The 22,436-nt window shown below is 53.7% G+C and overlaps 2 protein-coding genes across 2 annotated transcripts in view; one reads left to right on the top strand and one right to left on the bottom strand.

Moving 5' to 3' along the window:
* Positions 1 to 20,720, bottom strand: part of KIF1C (kinesin family member 1C) — a 23,102-nt gene extending 2,382 nt beyond the window's left edge. The window contains exons 1-22 of the mRNA XM_019664910.1: positions 20,500 to 20,720; positions 18,679 to 18,799; positions 18,296 to 18,428; positions 17,813 to 17,889; positions 17,286 to 17,465; positions 16,579 to 16,644; positions 15,996 to 16,174; positions 15,797 to 15,908; positions 15,253 to 15,330; positions 15,029 to 15,094; positions 14,864 to 14,939; positions 14,284 to 14,362; positions 13,940 to 14,085; positions 12,976 to 13,145; positions 12,724 to 12,803; positions 12,518 to 12,593; positions 7,251 to 7,330; positions 6,313 to 6,407; positions 3,426 to 3,509; positions 2,833 to 3,019; positions 2,623 to 2,695; positions 1,343 to 1,954 (exon numbers count right to left, since the gene is read on the bottom strand). Of these exons, the coding sequence (XP_019520455.1) occupies positions 1,343 to 1,954; positions 2,623 to 2,695; positions 2,833 to 3,019; positions 3,426 to 3,509; positions 6,313 to 6,407; positions 7,251 to 7,330; positions 12,518 to 12,593; positions 12,724 to 12,803; positions 12,976 to 13,145; positions 13,940 to 14,085; positions 14,284 to 14,362; positions 14,864 to 14,939; positions 15,029 to 15,094; positions 15,253 to 15,330; positions 15,797 to 15,908; positions 15,996 to 16,174; positions 16,579 to 16,644; positions 17,286 to 17,465; positions 17,813 to 17,889; positions 18,296 to 18,401 (2,622 nt within the window). The 5' untranslated portion in view covers positions 18,402 to 18,428; positions 18,679 to 18,799; positions 20,500 to 20,720. The remainder of the gene's footprint in view (positions 1 to 1,342; positions 1,955 to 2,622; positions 2,696 to 2,832; positions 3,020 to 3,425; positions 3,510 to 6,312; positions 6,408 to 7,250; positions 7,331 to 12,517; positions 12,594 to 12,723; positions 12,804 to 12,975; positions 13,146 to 13,939; positions 14,086 to 14,283; positions 14,363 to 14,863; positions 14,940 to 15,028; positions 15,095 to 15,252; positions 15,331 to 15,796; positions 15,909 to 15,995; positions 16,175 to 16,578; positions 16,645 to 17,285; positions 17,466 to 17,812; positions 17,890 to 18,295; positions 18,429 to 18,678; positions 18,800 to 20,499) is intronic.
* Positions 20,721 to 20,981: 261 nt separating this feature from the next.
* Positions 20,982 to 22,436, top strand: part of INCA1 (inhibitor of CDK, cyclin A1 interacting protein 1) — a 6,414-nt gene continuing 4,959 nt past the window's right edge. Inside the window, exon 1 of the mRNA XM_019664911.1 lies at positions 20,982 to 21,166. The gene's annotated coding sequence lies outside the window, so the exon portion shown is untranslated. The remainder of the gene's footprint in view (positions 21,167 to 22,436) is intronic.

Raw genomic sequence — 22,436 nt, 5'->3', positions numbered from 1 at the left:
CCCCACCGTGCCCCAAAATTCATTCATCCATTCCCAATAAAATCTTTAAAAAAAACCATATATATATATATATATATATATATACACAGTATGGCCCATACACTATACTTCAACAAAAAGTTAAAGTACATATTTAAGTCACTTAGTATGTATGTATTATTATATATAAGTATATAGATTATATACTCTATATAAATTATATGTATTCAGATGGAGAAGAACAGAACAAGGAAGGGGGTGGGAGGCCGAGGTGGGGTGACTGCCGTGAACGGCCAGGAAGGGATTCACTGAGAAGCTATGCTCGTAGGAAACACCTGAAGGAAGTGAGGGCAAGCTATGAGGCTATCAGGGGGAAAGGCATTCTAGGCAGAGGGCACAGGAGGTGCAAAGGCCTTAAGGCAGGAGTGTGCCCAGCAAGTTCATGGAACAGCACAGAAGCCAGAGGGCGGGAGTGGAGAGAGTGCAGGGAGAGGGGCAGGAGCTGCGTTTGGGGAAGTAGGCCTTCAGTAACCATGGGCTATTGTGACTGGCTGCCTGTCACCCCCCATTAGAAGGCAAGTTGGAACAGGGCAGAAATTCTGTCATGTAGCACAATGCCTGGTACACAGTAGGCACTCAAGCATTAGCTGAGTGAATACATGCAAAACGGGGATTGGTGGTAACACTGCCACTCCCAGGGCTATCATGAAGACTAAACAAGGTGACCCGGGAAAAGCACTCAGCACAGCAGCTACCACAAAATAAATGGTCACCCATGGAGAGGGGTGGCTATGAGAACATACACGTATGTGAACATTTATCGGGCAGTAGCTTAAAAACTGTGCACTTTGTATCAGTGGTTCTCAGTTTACTGTACCCCAGAAACACCTGGGTACTTATTGCAAATGCAGGCTCAAAAATGCTGATTCAGGGGCTGGCCGAGTGGCGCGTTGGTTAAGAGCTGGCTTGGGATGCCAGCTCTGAGCAGCAGGGCCCCAGTTCGGATCCCACATGAGGGCCAGTGCCTCACCCGGGAAGAGCACAATGATAATACCAACATGGGCCAGTGAAGCGACATCCTCCACAACTAGACTGAAGAACAAAAGGTCAGCAACTTGTCTGTTCCCTTCTCCAATTCCCCAATAAAATATTTTTTTTAAAATGCTGATTCAGTAGGTCTGGGGAGGAGCCTAGGAATCTGCACTCTCAGCGCCGTGGTGACTGAGGCAGGCGATTCGCAAACTACACTAAGAACTGACACATGTCAATAACGTTTCTGAAAGGAGAGGGTTAAGGACCCTCTGGTGGGAGGTTCAGATTCTGAAAGGGGAGAGCTGAGGGGGAGCTAGGCAGCCCCCCTTACCTGGGCCAGGGGGATGACCCTTTCCATGCGAAGCATGCGGTCCCTCAGGGCCTGCAGCTCACGGTCCTTGCTGCTGTTCTGCAGCTTCACCTCCTGCAGAATCCCCGTCAGCTTGTCGATGTGAGCCCGGAGGTCCTCCACCTCTGCCCCCCGGGCTCCCTCCTCACCGCCACCGCCACTGCCACCGCCTTCCTCTTCTCCCACAGTGTCCCAGACATCCCGGGCCACAGCCCTCCAGGCATCGCCAGGCCCCTCCGGCTTGCCATAGGTGCGACACAGCTCCCGCATCTTGAGGGCGGCCAGGGCCTCGATCTCGGCCCGCCCATGGCGGAAATCAGCCAGGGCCACCTCGTAGCAGATCTCCTTCACGGCCTGCATCTTCAGGTCAGCCATCGTGGTCCAGCGGGGGTCTTTGCCCTGCAGCCGCCGACGCTGGGGGATCTGATAGACCCTGCGCGGGGCCCTGCGCTTGCCGCTGCTGGGCAGGCCACAGCGCTTGACGATGGTCTGGACCGTGGTGGGAGGCAGCTGCTCCCTCAAGGAGGAGATGAGCCGCCAGCTCTCTTCACAGGAGCGCTTGTCAGAGTCATCCCCGCTGTCAGAGTCCGCATACTGGGGCCAGAGAGAGAGAGAGCAAACAGGAAGAGAGCTAAGGACATTCCAAAGCCCTTGACTCCCAACAACACTGGAAACACCCATCAGAACCATGAACCATCGGATGGGCTGCTTAATCTCTGCTTGTCTATGCAATGGAAATGACAACAGTATCTCCCTCACAGGGACATTGTGAGGGTTAATGGATACCAAGTGTGGGGAATAGTAGCTGGCACAAAGAGAGTGACCAATAAGTACACGCTATAGCTCTATCAAGTCTAGATTTCATGCATATGTATTATTGCTCAGGATAAGGTTTAAGATTTAAAAGTCAGCCCATGTAAAGGACAATGTTAAGTAAATAATAGTACAGGTGGTGCTTGGCTATGGTAAAAATCATAAAGGCACCCCAGGATTGACTGGAGTCCAGGAAGCCCTGGTCAACTGGAAGGAACCCTAGTTCCCTGCACACATGGTGTCCTCCCCAAGTCACATTTCTCTCAGCACCATCTCCTCCTAGACGCCACCCCCACCCCAAGTCCCTATGTCCACTCCCCACTCTGGCTCACACACTGTGAACCAAAAGCAGAGTCCGGCTGCCGCACTGCCGGGCTGGCTGCTCACGTGCCCACCAGCCCGTCTCGCGCCTCTGCACGCCTGACTGCGCCCTCCAGCCGACCCCTCACCAGTCGCTGCTGCTCCAACAGAAGATCAGCCTCTTCCTTTTCTTTCCGGTACTGATTCTCCAGATCCTGCAGCCTGGAGTTGGGGAGGGAGAGCTGTGTGGGGTTCTGGAGCCACCTCAGTGGGGTCTCTGGCAATAGGAGGATGCCGGGGGCTGGGGCCTGAGAGAGACGGTCTAGAGGGCCGCAGGGCACGAGACCCTCTCCTCATACCTCTTCTCCATCTCCAGCTTGATGTCAATGCCTTGCTGCTCCAGCAGCTCCTTCTGGGCAAAGTTCCAGTCGACGGGCTCGGAGGGCGGTCCTGGGGGTGGCGGGACCCCTCGCTCCCGTTCCAGCCGTGCCTGCTCCGGATGATTGAAGCGGAAAACGTGGTTCTTGCCCATCACAATCCTATTCCCTGGAGACAGGGAGGGGCTCATTCACCCACAGCGGCAAATTCATCCCCACCCCCAAGGCATACAGGGTCTTCTTGCCCACAAGTCCCAGGGGCCCTGACACCATCTCTCTTATGACCCCAAGTCTGAGGTCAGTCAAAGCCAAGGCTCCCCCAGCTGACCCAGGAACCACTCCGTCCCTGACAACCAAAGGGAACTGGGGGAGTTCCTCCTCCTGTTTCCCTGGGGCAGTAAGAAAAACCAAAACCTGACTGCTTTATCTTCACTTTCCAGTTCCTTCTTCATCTCCCCATGCTGTTTCCTATTTATTTCTGGGTGCTGCACTAAGATTCACCCAGGAATTTCTGCCCTGGGAACTTCCGATGCACAGCCATGTCCAGAACCCTCATTCCGTAACACATCTTCTACCTGACTTTAGCACCAGTGGCTCGGTCACGAGTTTTCCATTGACATAGGTCTCGGCTCCTTCACAGGGCTCCAGGGTGACCACCACTGAAGGAGGGAGAAAGGAAAGGAAGCAATTAGATCCTGGCAGGGAGAGGAGTTATGGTCAGGTTCCCATCTTGCATTTCCTCCCCCAAAAATACATGCACCTCAGTCCCACCCTCCCAGTACCTGTTGGGGGTGCCATGGCCCCTCTGGCGGCAGGCAGGAAGGGAAAGGAAGAGCAGAAGAAGGGTTAGAACCCTAGCTCAGATTCCCAAGAGGGACTGCAAGGGTTCTGTACTCATTCACCACCATCTTCCCCACAGCAGCTTGACAAACCAGTAGTAATTGTCAGGGGGCTTTGTTTCTCATAGCCAACTCGTCAGCAGGTCCTACCATTTCTGCCTTCCAGATGTCCGTTCCTTCCTTTCCAACTAACATTATCCCTGGCCTGGCCTGGATTCCTCCAACACACTCCTAGCCCACATGTCTGACGCTTGTTGCAAATTGCCACCTGATTCATCTTCTCAAGCCACAGCCAATAGATCAGTTTCTTCACAGGACAAGATAAAGTCAACCCAGCCCGAACATCTATCAAGGTGCTCTTCTGTACAAATCCCTAAGCCTGCTGCTTGCTGGGACATAAAGACGCAGGAGGCGGCTTCCTGCCCTTGCGGAGTGGTGTCCCCTTGTCATGGAGGGAGCCCTGCATCCCTTAGCTTAGGAGCACTGAGCAAGTCACCCAACTTTTGTGAGCTATAAAATGGAGTCTTTCTTTACAGAGTGGTTGAAAGCTCAAATACAGTGATATGCAAAAGTTGAATTCTTATTTCTATTAGAAGCAATACAGAAACCAGAATGAATTGTAAGATAGGGCAGTGATGGCTGGTACTACTGACACTAGGGGAGTACAAAAGAGCAGAGAGGAACTCAGCTTAGAGGCAGAGGACTGAAAATGATTATAGGAAAATGGTAACTTCTGAGTGCATGCTCGAATTTCAAGGAACAGAAATGATAGAGAAAAGGAAAAAGACAGAAAGAGCTATGGCATCACTGTGTGTCCCAGAACAGCAACAGAAGAAGAGAGCAGAGAAGAGGATGGCGTGGCTGTTAATGGCATCAGTCTATGCCTGCCCTGTTCCCCACCGTGCCCCAAAATTCATTCATCCATTCCACAAATATACTGTGTCCCTACTATCTGCTAAGTACTATTTTAGGTCATACAAATACTACAGTGAAAATAAAAACTAAAATTCCTGCTCTTACAGAACTCACTTCCAGCTGGTAAGATATACAATAAACGAGTAAATCAAGAGGTAATCTAAAGTCAGGAAGAGACAGGCCCGGCGAGATGATTTTACTCCAGCTGGCCAGGGCAGCCTTGTCCATGTCCCTGAAACCACAGTGATCCTTACTGAGGCAGCCTAGGGCAGAGATATATTCAAACCCAGTTCTGCCATCTTCTAGCCATTGGTTTTGGTCAAATTCCCTAACCCCTGAGAGCCTCAGTTCCCTCACCTGAGCTGCATGAAAAAAAGCAAAGGCACAAAGTAGATGATCAGTAATAACTATTCTTCCAGGTTCGTACCCGCCTCCCTACTGCCTGTCTCTGGTCAAGTCTTAAATCTGCTGTAAGAACAGAGGCCCAATGGACTGAACCTTTAAAGCCCCCAATCTCTGGGGTACAGAATCATCAGCTGCTTTTACTGTGATGCAACAGTTTTATGCCTGTATGTCATCTCCCCTAACGCACTCTCAGCTCCTGAGGGTGGGCTCACTCCATGGCCCTTGGGTGATTCTGCTATCGCCCCAGCACATGACTTGAGATAACCACAGAACAGGAACTCGGCAATAGCTCACTGGGCTGTACTGATTCAACAGCTTTCAGCCCACAATGCCGGAAGCATTTGCTGCCACTGGGGACTTGAACAAGACTAGAACGACTGCATAATCTGCTGACCCTGAACCAACTGAAGCCCAACAGGCATGTCTTGAACCTGAACTATAAGCCACACCATAGTGTCTTTTTTTATTTTTAAAAATGTGCTAAGCTTGCATGCCCTGTTTTCCTGTGTCCTCGAAAGCGTTAGGCTAGGCACTCCTTCTAGATTTGTGAGACACAATGCATGGGCACCAGTTGACAGAGAGGTCATTGTCACATCTCCTGCCACCCTGCCCAGCTCATTTCCCAGAGCTCAACATCACGTGGGCTGAAATGAACCCAAATCATTCCATTTTTCAAAAATGACTGAACCAGCACAAAATGGTGACCTCAAAATACACCCTTAACCACATGAGTGTTGTTTTGTTGATGTCAGACAGGCTACTACCTTCACCCTTCGGGCTTGTGATTCCTGAAAGCTTTTGCTGCTCTGGCCATGTAAGGGCTAACAATCTCTGAAAGTTTTGAAACCAGAGGGATACATGGGCCAATTAACTCCCAGAAACCACTGCAGTCATAGCTAAATAGATAAGCAGGTTTTCCAGATATAAATTCAGATAACCCATTGAAATAAATATAATCTTTCATAAAAAATGAGCAGGGTGCTATTTTAGGCTTTAAAAAATCAAGGAAGAGGGCAGGCTCTCCTCTTGACCAAAAGCTCACACTCTGGCGCACCAGTTTCTGTCTCGGGGACCCTTGCCAGTCCCTGCCCCTGGCGGCTGTCTGCTTTCTCAGGGTGAGTGCACACGGCCAGGCTCTTGATATTCCCCCACTGCTGACCATGAGTTCAAAGCCCCTGGGAGGGCGAGGACACATCTCCTCTTACATGGCTGCACAGCCAGTGCCCGATTCAGTGTGTGGGGTGGAACATGGGACCGGTCTCTCCTTGTCTTGCCACTCCACGCTCACCCCCTCAGCCATTACCTTCTCCGTCCGGCTGAGCGATGCTCCGGAACAGACAGTGTTGCTCCCGAATGAACTGCCCAGTCAGCTTGATGTCCACATCTACCTGACCAACCCTGGGGAAGCAATGGCCAACATATTCTGAGCATGGGCCAGACATTCGCCAAGCTCCATCTGAACACAAGTTCATCCAGCTCAGTGAGCCAAGGGTACTTCCATTTCACAGACGAGGAAGCTGAAGCTCGGAAAGGTAAAGTAACTTGCCCAAGGGCATGTAGCCCGGCAGTGGTGAAGCTGGGATTTGAGCCCAGATCTGCCTAACTCCAAAGCCCCTGTCCTCAGTCACTGCGTTTGTTACACAGCAGAGAAAAGGGAACCTGGAGCAACATAGGCACCCTCTGCCGCAAGCCTCCCACCATCCTTAGGGCTGATCCCTCTGAGGGCCCACTCCCCACGAAGGACAGCTAAAATGTCTGTGGTGGGACAGGAAGGGCACCCTCAGCCCTTTAACTCCAGGAGGTGACCTCAGAGGCATCAAATCCACGGGTACGTGTGCATTAGCCAGTGAAATCACCTGCCATGTAGGCACTGCCCCTCAACAACGTGGGGCCTTGGTGGAGGGTCACATCCAGGGGGGTCAAGGCAGTGGTGCTAAGGATTAAGAACACGGTGGTGTAAGTTTTCAACCCACTCCTCTGCCCCAGTACATCAGGAGCCATCCACACAAGCTCTGGGTCAGTTTGGTCCCAGGGGGTGTCTCACCCAAACCAAAGTGGTGGGTAAGGCAAGATGGCCACTGAGCAGCCAGGCTCAGCATCTTCTCAGAAAGCCCAGAGAGTGAGCAAGGCTGTGGTGTCTCCAGTGAGGTCACTGGGAAAGGGAGTCACCAGTGTGGCTGTTCCTCTGAAATCACACCCCAAAAGAAGAGGCTGCCCCACAGGCCACTGAGTGAACACTACCTGGTGACGCCATCTTTGATGTGGTAGAGCAGACATTCTGACATCAGGGGGTCTTCATTCAGGTTCACCAGGTGGGGAGTCTGTAGTGGGGAGGGGGATGGTCAGGGGATGGATCATCAGAGCAGCCAGAGGGCGCCACAAAGAGGAAGGGAGGAAAGGAGCTTCAGCAGACATCCCTCCAGGTTCAGCACTGCCGCTGCTCCCCCTCCCCTTACTCCAAGGACCCTCCCATCCTCCTTACTCTTACCCCAGTTGCTTTTCAGGACAGCCTGACCCACCGTCTCCTCACACACAAGAGGCCGACAAAATTGCCCCCACCCCCTCACCCCCTCCTAGGTCAGCAACCCTTCCCAAGGTCCCATTTCTTCGGAGGCACCACCCATGTCCCTGACTGGAAACCTTAGAATCCACCTGCCCTCGCCTCTGCCTTCCCTGTATTTCCCTCTGTCCCCAGATCTCATCACTTCTTCCTTCAAAATGTATCTTGCCACTTTTGGAGAGTAGAAGTGGCGATTGGGTTAGGGGACTGGTACTTCCCACCTTTTACTCCAGCTTCAATTTCTCAGGAGCATGATTACTTTTACAATTATAATTTAACAATACAAAGTGTCAGTTCAATTCAAAAGTGTATAGAACAAACAAACCCGTTTCTCAAAGCAGACGCCCCACTCTTTCCTTGTCCCCAGCCCTGCTTCCCCTTGGGCCAGGGCCACTGCAGCAGCTGCCTGGTGCTGTCCCTGTCAAGGCCTCCCTGACCCGACCAAATCCACTCACATAGCTGGCTGATCACTACGCTGCTCCACACTGAAAACCCAGCCCGTGCCTTCCTCAAGAGCACCTTTTCCTGACTACTGTTTCCCTCGTGACACCCCCGCCCTCCCCAAGCATGTAACTCTGGGCAGCATACAAGCTTTGTTACCTCCACACCCCCCTCACGCCACTGCTGCCAAGCCTGGGGAAGTCTCCCTCCATACCATCTGCTGCCTCAGTCCACCTTGCCGCAGGCGTGCCTGACTTCCTGCCAACTCCAGGGGTCTCCCAGCTTCCTGCTCACACCACACCGTAGCTGTGTCATGCTTCTCCACGTAGACCTCTCCAGCTGGCACCCCATGCCCACCTGACTTAAACTTGCTTTTCATGCTGGTATCCCTGGGCCTCCTCCACGTCAGGTCCTCAATGCACATATCCAAGCCCCTTTCCGGGACCCCCTCTCTCTTTCAGTGTTCCCACCCAGGGGACTACTGAGGACTCACTCCACCAGATCTCCTGCATCCCTGACCAGCCCTGTGAGCTGTTCCTCATGTTCCCTTGCCTGGAACAGCCTCCCTCCCAGCCCCACCCCATCCCCACCTGTCAAAATCATTCACTTCCCTCAGTCTGTCTCAAATGCCACTTCTTCCATGAAGCTTTCCTAAGCCTTGCATCTGAACACAAGATCCCCTGCCTCCATTCTACAAGGATTTACTTTCTCCCCACGAAGTGCTGGACAGGACAGAGATGATTCAAACCCAGATCCTGCTGTCCGGTCAGTAAGGAAATCAGAATCAAGTTGGGAAGATAGACTTGGTGTAGAAATACTGTTATAAGTGGGAAGCAGATGCATCATAGAATTCCTGATCTTTTCACACCCTCACTTAGCTCATTCGTTCGCTCATTCGTCCATTCATTCGTTCCCAGGAGTTGAGTGCCACCATCCCCTGGGAGGGGCTCACAAGCAAAGACGAATAAAGTGAAGAGCTATGGGAACTCACACAGGAGCTGGTCTTTGAGGATGAGGAGGACAGAGACATGCAGAAGGAAGAATGTTCCAGATGAAAGGAGTTTGAACAACAGCACAGAGGCAGGAAAGCACAGGGTGCAGGGAAAACAGCCAGCAGTTGGGACCCCATATTTCTTTGGGGGGCCCCTGAACAGTGATCCCAAGGCTGTGCCAGTGGCAGATACGATGTATATCCATGTGTTTGCCCCTCCACCCAGGCACCCCAAGGATTACTGCTGCCACACTTCCTCTTCTCCCGAGTCACGCTCCTCCCAACACTGCAATGTCAGGAATGGCAAACACTGATGGGCAGACAGGAGCAGAAAGCGATCTATCCCTCAGGAGAGGGGACATGATTTAGGGCAGTGCTTTTCAATCTTTGTTCAGCCCTGGAACCCTTTGTTCACATGAAACCTTATCTAGAAGCCTAATACGTCAAGCAGACAGGCAGGGAGCCGCGCAGGCCGAGGCTGGGGGTGGAGGACCCAGAGTCTGGTTCTGCCCACCCCTCCTCAGCCCCTGTGAAGGAAGAAGCTCCAAGCCAGGTTTGAAAATCTTACCTATTTAAAAACTCCTTAGGCCTGGTGGTAGGGGTCCCAGAAAGAGGGGACTTTCCCTAAGAGAGCTGGTGGCGCTCTCCAAAACAAACTGTAGCTTTTCCCCTAGGACCCAATTACCCACCTGACCATTCCCCCCACCAAACCCACTTCCCCATTTGTGAGTCCCTATTTCCCCTCTCCCTTCTGAGACACACATGCCTTTTAAACCTATGAAAATATGTTCATCCTCACTACCTTGAGAAAATGCAAAAGTAAACTACCCTATACCTTTTTAACCAATCAGATTGGCAAAGATCAAAACGTTGAAGAGGGTGAGGGAATTTGGGCTCTCTTGTACGTTGCTCCTGGGGGTACAGAGTGGCATGGTTATCATCCTTGGAGGCACTCTGACAAAACAGACCAAAATTTTACATGGCTACCATTTGACCCCAAATCTCCACTCCTAGGAATCTGTTCTACAGATAACAGACTAATAAATTATCCTACATCTAGAGGGTAGAATATTCTGACACCATGAAAAAGAATGGACAGAATCCCAATATACCATTACATGAAAAACTAAAGTATAAAGTATGCAACCACTACTATTCCGAAGACAGGCCGTGTGTGTGAGTGTGTGTGTGTGTGTGTGTGTGTGTGTGTGTGTGTGTGTGTGTGCGCACACACACGTGGCTCATTATACATAACCTACACCGGTGAGCATACACTACCTCCAGAAGAAAACATCAGGAACTGATAATAAGGCTTGCCTTGGGGAGGGAAGCCTGAGGGTGTGAAGGAAGGAAATTTCCTTTTCACCATAAACACCTCTCACCACTATGTGAAGGTTCTCTCTGGTGCATATCACCTTTATAAGAACAATTACAAAAACAAAACAACTCGCCCTCTAGTTGGTCCCCAGGGCTTCCGCAGATGGCATCCTGTGCAGTGGGAGGCCTCCGGAGAAAAACCATCCACCCCATCAGTTTCTCCACTCCTTTCTCCCTCTTCTCCGGCCCTGCAACTGTGGTGTAAGCTCCTCAGGTACCCAGCATCTCAAGGTAGCTGCAAGCTATACTGAGAGAATCTGGAGCCCTCCCCAAGATGTGGACTTCAGAAAGACCCCAAAGCCCTGGGTACCCAGCTGCAGACCAGGTCCCTCAGCTCGACCTGCCACCCTCCATCACTCACTAATAGCTCTCTCATTCCCTCACTGTGCTTTGGGCCAGGCAAAACAAACCCCTCTCCTCTTTTCAGATCCCTGTTCAATGATCCCTGTGTGCCCAGTCTCCCAGTCAGCCCCGACCTTTTGAAACCAGGAGGGTCCTCCTTCCAACAATCTACCACCTCTTCCAGGCAGCCCCCAGGACCCTGTCTGCCCCAAACACAGTGTATCTGACTTAGAGCCTGATTCTATTGTGCTTTTTAAGGTGGACCAGACAGGCATAGCTAGCTCTCCAGTGGCAAAGGAAGTTCCTGATTTACCCAAAGTGGTCTCCATGTCATCCCTTCAACAGTATGCACAGCCAGTGTCCATTCTGACTGGTCTGTCCCTATGCTGTGCTGGTTGTCAAGGCCTTTGAATACCATCCCTACCTCCAGCTGAGCCTGATCACTCCTGCCCTGCTCTCTTCCTCCCTCTGTCCTTCCCTTCCTTCCTCTAAGCAAAGATTTACTGAGCACCCACTACAGAGCAGACACGTGACAGGTGTTGGTGTGCCCCGCTCGCTGACACTTCCCCGTGTTTGCTTAGCCTGATGTTCTCCCTGCTCTGCTCTACCTCCAAATCCAGACCATCTTTCAGGGTCCACTTCCAAAACCACCTTCTCCAGGAAACCAGTTTCCATTCACCTCCAAGTTATATTGATGCTATCATCTTTAAACCTCTCACTGCATTTACAATCAACATCTTGCAGTTTGGTGCTTACTCCTCTTTTATTCCCTTTAGCTTTGCTTTCCCAAATTACCCTTTTAAAAATGTATTTTTAGCTAACTTTTTGAGTAGGTACCACATGTACAAGGTACAGAATTCAAGTGATACAACAGTATACAGTGAATAAGTCTCTATCCCAACCAACCTCCAATCTCCCAGGTCAACTCCCTCTCTCCTGTAACCAGTTTCTTACGAATCCAAAGATAAATTCTATGCATGAACTCATATACACACGTGTGAGGTTATGTTCGTAAACACCTAGATTCTAAGCAGCTCTTGAAATCCCCCAAAGGGCAGGGGCCGTCATCCTCCTGTGCTTCCTGGAGTCCCTAGACACAAGCACTTCTGAGCACTTGCCTCACTGGCTAACTGTCAGATGGAGAAAGAGAGAGGGTAGGGATGGCCAGATAAAACAGAGAGGAGGTGGGGCCAGCTGAGTGGCGTGTTGGTTAAGAATTGGCTTGGGAGCGCGAGCTCTGAGCAGTAGGGCCACTGGTTCGGATCTCACATGGGCCAGTGATGCTGCGCCCTCTACAGCTAAGATGGTGAACAACAGCTCGACCTGGAGCTGGGATGCTGTGAGTCGCTGGAGACAGCATAGGCTGCAGCGGGGCTGCAGTGGGCTGCCATAAGCTACCGTGAGTGGCCAGCAGCCAGTGTGAATTGCTGTGAGCCGCTGTGAGTGGCCATCCAATGGCCGGCGACCGATCTGCCTCAGCCGGAAACAGCGCAATGATCACAATACCAACATAGGCCAGTGAAGCGACGTCCTCCACAACTAGACCGAAGAACCAAAGGATAGCAACTTGTCTGTTCCCTTTCCCCGATTCCCCAATGCTGTTCCCTCTCCCAATTCCCCAATAAAATCTTTAAAAGACAAAAATAAACACAGAGGAGGTGGCAGGAGTAGAGACAGAAATGATGGGGGAACAATTCAGACAACTCAGAGGTCAGGGTTAGAACCCCCAACCATCTTCTCCAAGCATCCAGAGTCTCCTAGGCCTCCCTAGGCCTCTTCACCCAACCCCTCACTCACCTTCTTCGGAGAGAAGACGCCCACGGTTCCCCCGTCCTCCCGCACAGCCACCCCCATCTCAGCCAGCAATGCTTCTCTGCAGGCAAAGGAGAAACAAATGTCAGTCTTATCATCACTACCCATGAACTCTTCCCCTGCAGAGCCTGACCCTCCCTCCCCACCCCTACACCTTCCAGAACTCCAGCTGTTGCCCCTGCCCCTCACACCTCTCCATCCTCAGGGCTTCCGTCTTGCGTAGCTTCTCCTCCCAGGTCTCATTCAGCTCAGCTATGATCTTCTCTGTCTCCTGGGGGGCATGACATGGACAAGATCAGGACAGTTTGGGACAAGCACCTACTGTGAGGGTCATACCGCTCCTAGGATTCCTTCTTCCTCTTCAACTCTGGCTTTGGAGAACTATACTCCCATCAGCCCCCAGGCCCTCAGGCTCCCAGCCCTGGCCAGCTCCAGCTTCCCACCTGCAGCCTCTCCATGGCCTCCTCAGGCCCAATCTGGGGCTCGGCGTTGGGGGAGAATGGTGGCTCCAGTTCCCCATTGTGTGCGGGGGGAGATGAGGGCGAAACTGGGGCAGGGGGAGACGATATAGCTGGCAGAACACCTCCGGGACTCCCCTCATCCACCTTCAGGCCTGGGAGGTCAAACAGGTCAAAGAAAGAGGCTAAGGAAAGATAGAGCTAATTGGAGACATAGAGGAGGCCTCAGAGAGGTTCATCTATAAGGACTTTAGACGACATCTGGTCAACCTCCATCAAGCAAGACGCTCTCCTACTACAGCCTTAACAAATGTGCACCAGGTCTGCTTATTCCCCTCCAGGGATGGACAGCTCATTACTGAACAAGGCAGCTAGTACCTTCCATTGTTAGATGACTCACACTATCAGAAAGTTCTTAGCTGTGCTGAACTGAAATCTGAGTCCTGTTACATGTGCCCATTATTTCAAGTTCTGCCCTCTGGGATAAGAGCGACTATCCCGCTTTTTCTTTTGCAAGGCTACCCTTCAAATGCGGGAAGATGAACATCATGTCTACCTTACCCTTCACTTCCCAAGAACTGACACCGTTATTCCCTCCACTGTGCCCCTCAACACCCTGGGAAGGACCCCAGGACTGAATAAGGAGTCCACACCTGACACAGTCAACAGGGATTCTACACCCTCTGAAACAGACACCGTTTTGTATTAATGAGGCTGAGCATTACATTTTTTTAAACCATTCCACTGATGACTGTTGTTAAGCTTATGGTCAACTAAACCCCTGACATTTCACAAGAGCTTCCCTCCAGGCGTGGTAAGTCCCCTTTCCACATCTATATCCATGTCAGTGAAGACATGAAGGGCTTTGTGGTCAGCAGTCCTTCCCTGGCCCCAGGACTGGGTAAAGGCAAATGAAGCGGGATGAGGCGGCCTGCCCCTGGAGCCCTACCTCCCAGAGCAGAGGCTGAGAGCCCCTGAGCCACCAGCAATTCCCGTAGCCGAGCCACTTCCTCCTGCAGCTCTCGGATCAGCCGGGCATTAGGGTCCTCATTGATGACGGCGTTGCAGCGGATCTGTTTGGTGCGGTCAGCATACCTGTGTGAGGAGGGGGGATGGGGACTGGTGAGACCCAGACACAGGTGACCTTGATCTGCTACCCATTTCTCTCTCCCAGGTTTTAAAATACTGGGGTACAGTTCCTCAACCCTGTCTCATGGGCAAGTTTCTGAGCTACCAGCCTCTGAGCTCCCCTGGCACTTTTCGTGTACGATACCACCCCGCCAGAGCTCCAACCTGAGGGTGCTGAGAGTCTCCTCGTAATTGATGTCGGCGGGGCTCAGGGCTGCAATCATAGCTGTGCGTGAGTTGCCACCTATGCATGAAGAGGGGAAAGCTTGAGCTGGGCTGGCTCCTAAGAAAAGTCAGACTGAGTCAGGGGGGCCTCAGTGCCCAGGCAGGGGTCTGATAGGGTCACTGCCCAAGGTAGGGTGAAGCTAAGATTTGTGGAGCTAACCATGAACTCCAGTAGTCAGGAGGAGCAGGGGTGAGGTCAGGGAGACATCAGACATCTGTGGGATAGTCAGAGATCAGTGGGAGGAGGATGAAGTCAGCAGTGGGTGTGAGGTCAAAGAGGGGTCATGGGTGGCCAGGTCAGCGAGGCTCTTGGTTTGGCAAGCAGGGTATGGCCTCGATCTCAGCATCAGGACATCTTCAAAGGATATTCCCCAGGTCAGGGAGGAATCAATATACAACTGGGGGATTTGAGATTCTAGGGGTGGCAAGGGGATTTGTCTGGCATTTTCAAAGGGAGTTAATGGGATGGCGGTTGGGTCAGCAAAGAGAGAGAGAGAGAGAGAGAGAAGGAGCCCCTCACCCAAATTCTCTTTGAGCAGCCAGGTGAGCACAGAGTCCCTGTAAGGGATAAAATCCGACTTCCGCTTCTTTGATTGCTGGGGGATGAAAGGGGAAAGGTGGTCAGGGTGGGCCAATCCGTGTCCCCTTTCCTAGAGCCCCTTTTCTTACTGCCCCAAGGTCTTACCATATCCGCAAGGGCAGCGATCACCTTCCCTAGAGTAGTCAGGGACTTATTGATGTTGGCACCTTCCTGAAAAGGGATGAGGAACGTGGGGAATGAGGCACTACTCTCTACTCCGACCCACTTCCCCTTCTTTCTCCCCACAGCCAGAGACCCAGGTTAGGATTAGAGATCACCACACACAGCCCCCAACACTGCCCCTGTTTGTCCCTCCGAAGCCTCCTCACCTTCAGGCGCATGCCCCGGGCCCCTGAGGAGTCGGCCCGCTCACTCCCAGCAAGGTCCACCAAACTGATCTTACTAACCTGGGTCAGAGGAAAGAGACAGGAGATGACTGGGGTCAGCAGGGCAGGGCAGGCAAATCAGTGGAACACCAAGCAAGGGAATTGGACAGTTGGCAAGGGATGGAGATAGCCAGGAGGGGACAAGAGAAAGAGACAAAAGGGAATGGAATTTATAAAGACAATAGTGACAGAGGAGCTGGTTACTCAGCTATTGGTTCATTTATTCATTTACAGATTATTTGCATGCCTACTCTGTGCCAGGACGAGGGACACAATGGGATCCAAGCCCTGTCCTGAGAAGTCTAGTAAGAAGGACAAACAAGCAAACAGGAGACTGTACCACACTGATCTGACAGGGGAAGAAAAGGGGCTGTGGAAGCCCCAAAAAAAGCACTCAAACCCAGGCTGGGCAGGAAGGAGGATGCAAGACCTTTTCACAATATCATTATCCTTGTTACCAGGTAGGGATTGGTGGGGGGTATCCCACCTTCTCTGAGTCCAACCCAGTGAGCTGGTCATGGCAGCGCTGTGTGAAGACAATGGTGAAGACAGCATGGGAACGGCTGCTGGTCTCATTCATGTTGGTGGCAGCCACAGTCCTGGGGGAAAGGGAGTGGTCACTGGGTCCCGCCTCTCACCTTCCTAACCCTGGCTCCCTTTCCCACCACTCGGTCGGCCCGCCTCACCGCGCCTTATTTCCACAGTCCATGAGGTCAGCAATGTCTGCATAGGAGGTCACAGCCAATTTAGACAGGTCCTGTACGTAGGGGCCCAGGATGGGGTGCTCCCGGACCCGCAGAGAGCCCCGACTCTTGGGGTTCAAGAGGTCTCGTACCCGCTCACAATAGATCTCCATATAACTCACCTGAGTGGGAGAAGCAAATAAGAAGTAATAAGTGAGTAAAATACTGACAATGAAACTTACCCTACATTTCACAGGGCATGATACAGGTGATTGCAGCTAACATCCACTGAGCATTTACTAGGCACCAGGCACGGTGCTAAGCACTTTGCATATGGGAGCTCACTGACCCTCCCAACAACCCTAGGACAGGGATCCCATCATTATTATTTCACAGATGAACATACTCAGCAGCTGAAAGATGAAATCACTTGCCCAAAGCCACAGTTAGTAACTGGAAGAGCCAGGAGTGGATCCCAAGCTGTCTGATTCTGGAGACTTCCCTTGGTCATAATCACTCTGCTCTCCCCCTCCCTTCCCAGGAACAATGTGCCCCTTCCCCATCCCCCACCTAGACACGGGCTTACCTCCACAGAATAGGAGAGCTGAGCATTCTGGTTCTTGCTAACACGAGAGAAGAGGTCCTCACAGAGCTAGAAGGAACACAGAAGCTGCTGTTTACGGCACACCTGTGGCACCCAGCAACAAGCCAGGCCCTATCTCAGGTGGCCCTATTGAACCCTAACCTCAGCCATGGTCATTCCCAATTGACAGATGGGAAAGCAGCCTCAGAGAGGTTCACATTTGCCCAGTCACCCGCTAGTATTCGGTGAGCCAGGAAGCAAACCCAGGCATCCAAACTCCAGACCCTGTGTGCAAGGCCACTACACTGCACAGCCAGGCAGAATTATGGCCAACTCTCAGTTATCCACAACTGGCTTTTTCTATAGTCACCACCTTGACTATGGTACACAAGCCTGGGGAAGTAGACTCACAAGCGATTATGAGACAAGGTCAATAGTAAGTGGTAAAACCAGGGTTCAAAGTCAGGGCTCCCTGATGCCAAAGCTTAGGCTCTTCTTGCTGAGCCTTGTTGCTTCTGGTGGAGGCAAAGAACCTCTCCCGAAAGGGTCCTAGATGTCCAGGTTGTAGCCACCCCCTATCTCCCATCACATTTCTTATCTTTAAGGGCCTACAAAGAGCCAACTCTCTACTCCATAATCCTCAGACCCCTGGCCTAAGGGCAGCTGAAGGTGCGCCCGCCCTGGCTTCCCTGCCAGATCTCGACATGTACCTGGGGCACAATGCCCTGCTGCCCCGGCTCCTGCCGCCCCATCATGGTGTAGGATTTCCCAGCCCCAGTCTGCCCATAGGCAAAGATGCACACGTTGTAGCCTTCAAAGGCGTGGAGCAGCATCTCTTCTCCAATGTCCAGATACACCTGTTGCTGAGATGCAAACTGGGGGTCCTCGTCCTAGGTGGAAAGGGGGCAGAGAAAGACAGCAAGAGTCCTACATGACTTTGTCCTTAGTGTCTATGTCCCAGGAGTCTTGCCCCCACTTCTGATAATTGCCCAAAGGTCCCATATGCCCCATCACCATCTTAATCGTCCCTGAGGGTCTTATCCAGTCTCCTGGCAGTCCTAATTATCCCAAGGGATTCTCTTTCCCCCATCCTGGTCCCAGTCACAACCTAAGCATCCTACCCACCCAAGTCCCAACCACACCCCTGAAGGTCCTATTTTCCAGCAATGCCCCCTCCCAGGATCTAAATCCCCTGTGCCTCATTGCTCAGTGCTCTTTCCCAGCCCAATAACCTCACCGAAGTGTGTGACCAGTAGGAGTAGTCGAAGGTGAAGCTTTTGGGGGCATCCTTGCTGTGTTTGGGATTGATGATGGCTGAGAGGGCAAAGGAAGAAGGCCAAGGTCAGGTACTCCCAACCTCTGCCCGCTCCCCACAAGTCCTGGAATCCAGGCATCCCACTCCCCACCTCTATCCTAGTTCATCTCTTCCCTTTAATACTCCCCACCCCCTCCCGCCACCAAAGCTAATTTTGGCTTCCTAGGACCCGCCCCCACCGGGCTGCCTACTTGGATTGGGCAATGGAGGGCTCCAGGCCAACATTCCCCCTCCCAGGGACTGGGAGCATGGAAAGGCCAGCCTGCCCCAACCCCCACCCTTATAACTAGCACCTGCTCTGTGCCTGGCATAGCCCTCCTCCCGGTTCGGCCCAGCAGGACTGGCCTGTATGGTGGGCCTGGCCTGCTCAGCCTGTGCCCAGCCAGGCCCTTGGGACTCACTCACAGGTGGTGCTGCCCTGCATGCTGACCACACATTTGGCATCACGGCTGATCTCACGGGCGTTGAAGGGCCGAACCCTCACTGCCACTTTCACGGAGGCACCAGCCATGGCTCCAGATACCCCCACCCTCCTCAGCTAAAGGACAGACACACAAGAGGTCGTTAGAGTTGCTGGGGGAGACCCAGACATTGCCTCCCAGCTTCTCCCAGAAACCAGTCTCTCCGCCCCTCCTTCCTCAGCTACCCAGCCCCTCAAGAACCCAGTTCCTAGTTTCCTGGCCTTCCTCCCAAATGTCACTCTCCTCAGGAACTCCCAAAGGTGTTCCTGTCTCTCTCTCAAGCCATATCCCAGCTCGCAGGGATCTGAGCTGTCACCCCAGAGTTACCTGTCGTCCTGGCCCCAGACCAGGGGGGCTGTATCAGTTCTGGCTGCCACCGGCCCTCGTAGGGGGAGCCCCATCCTACACTTGGGACCTGGCCACACCAGCTGGGGCCGTGGGGGGAACCCTGGTTGTGGGGGAAGAGTGGTTAGGAGGCACCTGTGGCTCCAGAGGTGTGTCTGGGGTTCCCAGGAGGGAGAACAAGGGATCGGGGGGTAATGTTAGGAAAAGTAAGGATGGCTGTCCCTCTGGAATGGCCAAATGCAATGTGAATCCAAGGGCAGGGACGGTGATTATTTTTATTCCTCATCACTCACAAGTGGACTGAACGTCAGATAGAAAATGGAGAGAGAGGCTGGACAGAGGGCAATTTAGAGAAAGGGACACATGGGCAGAGACACTGAGGGTGGTGGAAAGAGGGAAGAGGAGGGGGAGAAAGTCACAGACACCAAAAAAACGAGAGACACAAGAGAGAAAGCAAGACTGAGGTCATGCTATGAAGGAAATAATGGGAGGAGAAAGGAAGGGGAGACACAGAGGCTGGCAAACACAGAAATGTTTTAAACAGGCAGGGAGGGGAGCTCCAGAAGAGAAACAAGAGAGAAAATCCCAAACATAAAACCTACCCTAAAATTCCCCCATAGAGTCAGCCAGGGAGAAGTAGCAACCAGCTCCCACCAAGGGCCCACAACCTCCACACAGAGGCAGGGGCTGCCAATGGGCAAAATTCAAGGGCTGGAGGTACAGCCCAGGACTGTTATCCACAGGGCCAGTCTGTGGCCCCAAACCCCTTGCCCAGCCCCCAGCACTTCCTCCCCAGAATTCAGGACAATAGGCAGGAGAGGGCGGGGTCATCCTGCATCCATCAACCCCAGGCCTCCTCTGTTGGGGGAGCCAGAATACCTGTGTCTTTATGGGAAGGGAAGGGTAGCACTGGGGTCTATCTCCCTTTAAAAGGAAAGAGGGGAAAGGAAGCAGGAAGGTCCCAGCCCCAGCCTGGGGTTAGTGCTATGGCGTCCACTGTCCTGGGGAAGGTGCCAGGCTAGAGCCAGGAATGTGGGTGATCAGGTGCCCACACCCTGGGAGGAGAGGCTGAGCAGCTCACGCCCACAGACAGTAGGGTGGAGAGTTGTGATGAGAGATCAGGGATGCTGGGGCCCCTTCTGTGGCCCTGAAGGACCTCAAACCCGTCATTCTGGGTCTCACCTCACCAGCCTTCCTGGCCAGGGCATGGGATGGGGGGCGGAGTGAGAGAGCTGGTCTGTCCCAGGACAGGAAGGGAGTAGCTGAAATCAGAGGCTTTCTCAGGAAGAACAAGCCTGACCCCCAGACCCTGACCAGGGAAGAGAAGGGACACTGGTGGGAACACGCAATGGTGACGCCCTAGTGACTAATGAGTGGGAATGGGGTGACACCGCTAGGGAATAGCGAGGTAAACGTCTAAGGGATAGGTACAGGGGTCAGCCGGTGCAGCGAAAAGGAGCAGTGGGGTACTGGCAGGAGCCGCGGCTGGGATGGGGCCGACCCAACCGAAAGGGGACCTTGGGCCACCTGCACCTTGCACTCCCGGCAGTTCTCACACAGGCCCCGTCCCAGCCTTTCTGAGAGGCCATGCAGACCCTGTCCTCCTGTCCAGCCAACCGAAGGCCGCCCCGGGCCTGGCACCTCTCTGCGCCTCCGCGGAACAAATAGCACATGATCCCGGCTCTCCCGGCCAGCCAGCCCCCGCCGGGTCGTGCAAACAAGGACCCCGGCTCCCCGCCCCCAGCCTGGCACATTCCTCCGCGGGCGTCCCCTCCCTAACCCCCCCTCTCCCCCAGCTCTCACCTCGTCGCGGCAAGGCTCCCGGGGCGACTCGGCAGAGTATAAAGGGACAACTTTCCGAGAAGCGTGAGACAGAAGAAGGGAAGAACCTGGGTCGGTTCGGGGCTGCCCCCGCCCCTTGCCGGGTCCCCGGGCGGCGGGCAGCAGACTCGCGCCCCGGGGCAGCAGCAGGAGCGGCGCCAGCGGCCGGCGCCCGCCGGGGCAGCGCGAGCTGGGGCGGGAGCGAGGGGCGGAGGACCGACGGGCGCGCGCACGCGGGTGGACGGGCGCGCGCTGCCCTAAGAAGGGCCCGGGAGCGACCTGGACTACTGTTAAAGGGGCAATGTCCTTGGGACTGTGGGGCCCACCGGGAGGGGACGGGAGAACCAAGTTGCGGGCACAAAGGGGCGAGCAGGACGCCGGGATTCCGGAGGGTTACCGGCTGCTGAAGAGCCAGGAAAGGTGGGAGCAGAACCTGGAGGGAACCCAGACCCCGCGCCCGCGCACGTTGCCGCCATCGGAGGCGCGCTCAGGGAGCGGAGCCGCTCGCCGTGCCCCGCCCAGGAGGTGGCTCAGCGCTGGCCCCGCCCCCAGGCGCGGTGCCGGCCGGCTCCTCCTTCTGTCCTGTGGTGTCTCGCTCTTCCTCCCCGCCCGGCTTATGGTTCTCGAATTCGCCGCGCGGCTGCCTCAGGTGCTGTGACCAAGTGCGGTCAGCGGCGACATCGTCCCCGCCTGGCCCTCAAGTTTGGCATCCCGGCAGGCCCGGGCCGCCGCCTCAGGCCCAGGCCACCCTCTGAGGCCCGGGCCGCCGCCTGAGGTCCAGGCCGCCGCCTCAGGCCTGGGTGCCGCCTCAGGCCCAGGACCCCTTCCCAATCTAGCCTGGCCCCCTCCAGCCCCAGTCTGCCCCTTCAGGCATGGGCTCGCCACCTGGGGGCCACATCCATAGCTCACACCTCCAATTCTGTGTTCATGCTTGTCTGCTCCCGAAGGCCGGGCCATGCCCCAGTCCCCATAGCCCCCTTAGGTGAAGCCACACCCTCAGGCCTGGCCCTTCCCTCCAGGCAGGGCTACCCGCGCCCCCACGCGTACCCCACTCCCCCCAGACCAGCCTGACCCCTCAGGTCCTCATCTGCCCAGTCAGACATAGGCTGCCCTCCAAGGCCTCGGCTACCCGCTGGGTCAACTGTTGAGTACTCCGTCTAGCTTCCGTAAGCCGTATGCCGTCTCTCAGATCTAGGCCACCCATTTAGACCCAACTGCCTGAGGTCTGAATGCCCCTCAGCTCCCAGCTGTCCCCCTCTCCTCCCGAGTTCAGCTTACCCCCTGTGGCCCAGGACATCCCATTTAAACCCCTCCTACCTTTTCAGCCCAGCGCTATCCCATCTGCCACCTCAGCCCTAAACGCTCCCTCCTTTCCTTGCCTCACCTACTGCTTTCTCAGCCCATCCTCAGTTGCCCTTGGATAAAGTTTCCAATTCAATGCCTTTTCCATCACTTATGCTTCCTACAGGCACTCTCCTAACTAGCATTCTCGGCTGCTTTTTCTGCCCACCCAAACTGACCCTCAGATCATATTTGGCTTCCCCTAATTCAGGATCTGTGCAACTGACCTGTGCTCACCTTCTTTACCTATAGACATCCTCAACTGCCCCCTCCTTCCCTGTCACCCATTGACTACTCTGTCCACACTTCACTTTCATTAACCCCTCATACCTGACTTTTTTTTTTTACTAACCAATTTTTTAACTGCCCCAACCACCAATTCTATACCACTACCCCCAAATACCTTTGCCCTATGTAGTTTCCACCTGTCATCCTTTTTTTTTTTTTAAAGATTTTTTTTTTAATTGGGGTATTGAGGGGATGGGAACAATGCTGGGGAATTGGGGGAAGGGGAACAGACAAGTTGCTGTCGTTTTGTTCTTCAGTCTAGTTGTGGAGGACGTTGCTTCACTGGCCCA

This window comes from Hipposideros armiger, unplaced genomic scaffold (genome assembly GCF_001890085.2).
Source record: "Hipposideros armiger isolate ML-2016 unplaced genomic scaffold, ASM189008v1 scaffold_431, whole genome shotgun sequence".
Lineage (NCBI taxonomy): Eukaryota > Metazoa > Chordata > Mammalia > Chiroptera > Hipposideridae > Hipposideros > Hipposideros armiger.
The sequence above is the reverse complement of the archived record's forward strand: the minus strand, read 5'-3'. Positions and strand labels throughout refer to the sequence as shown.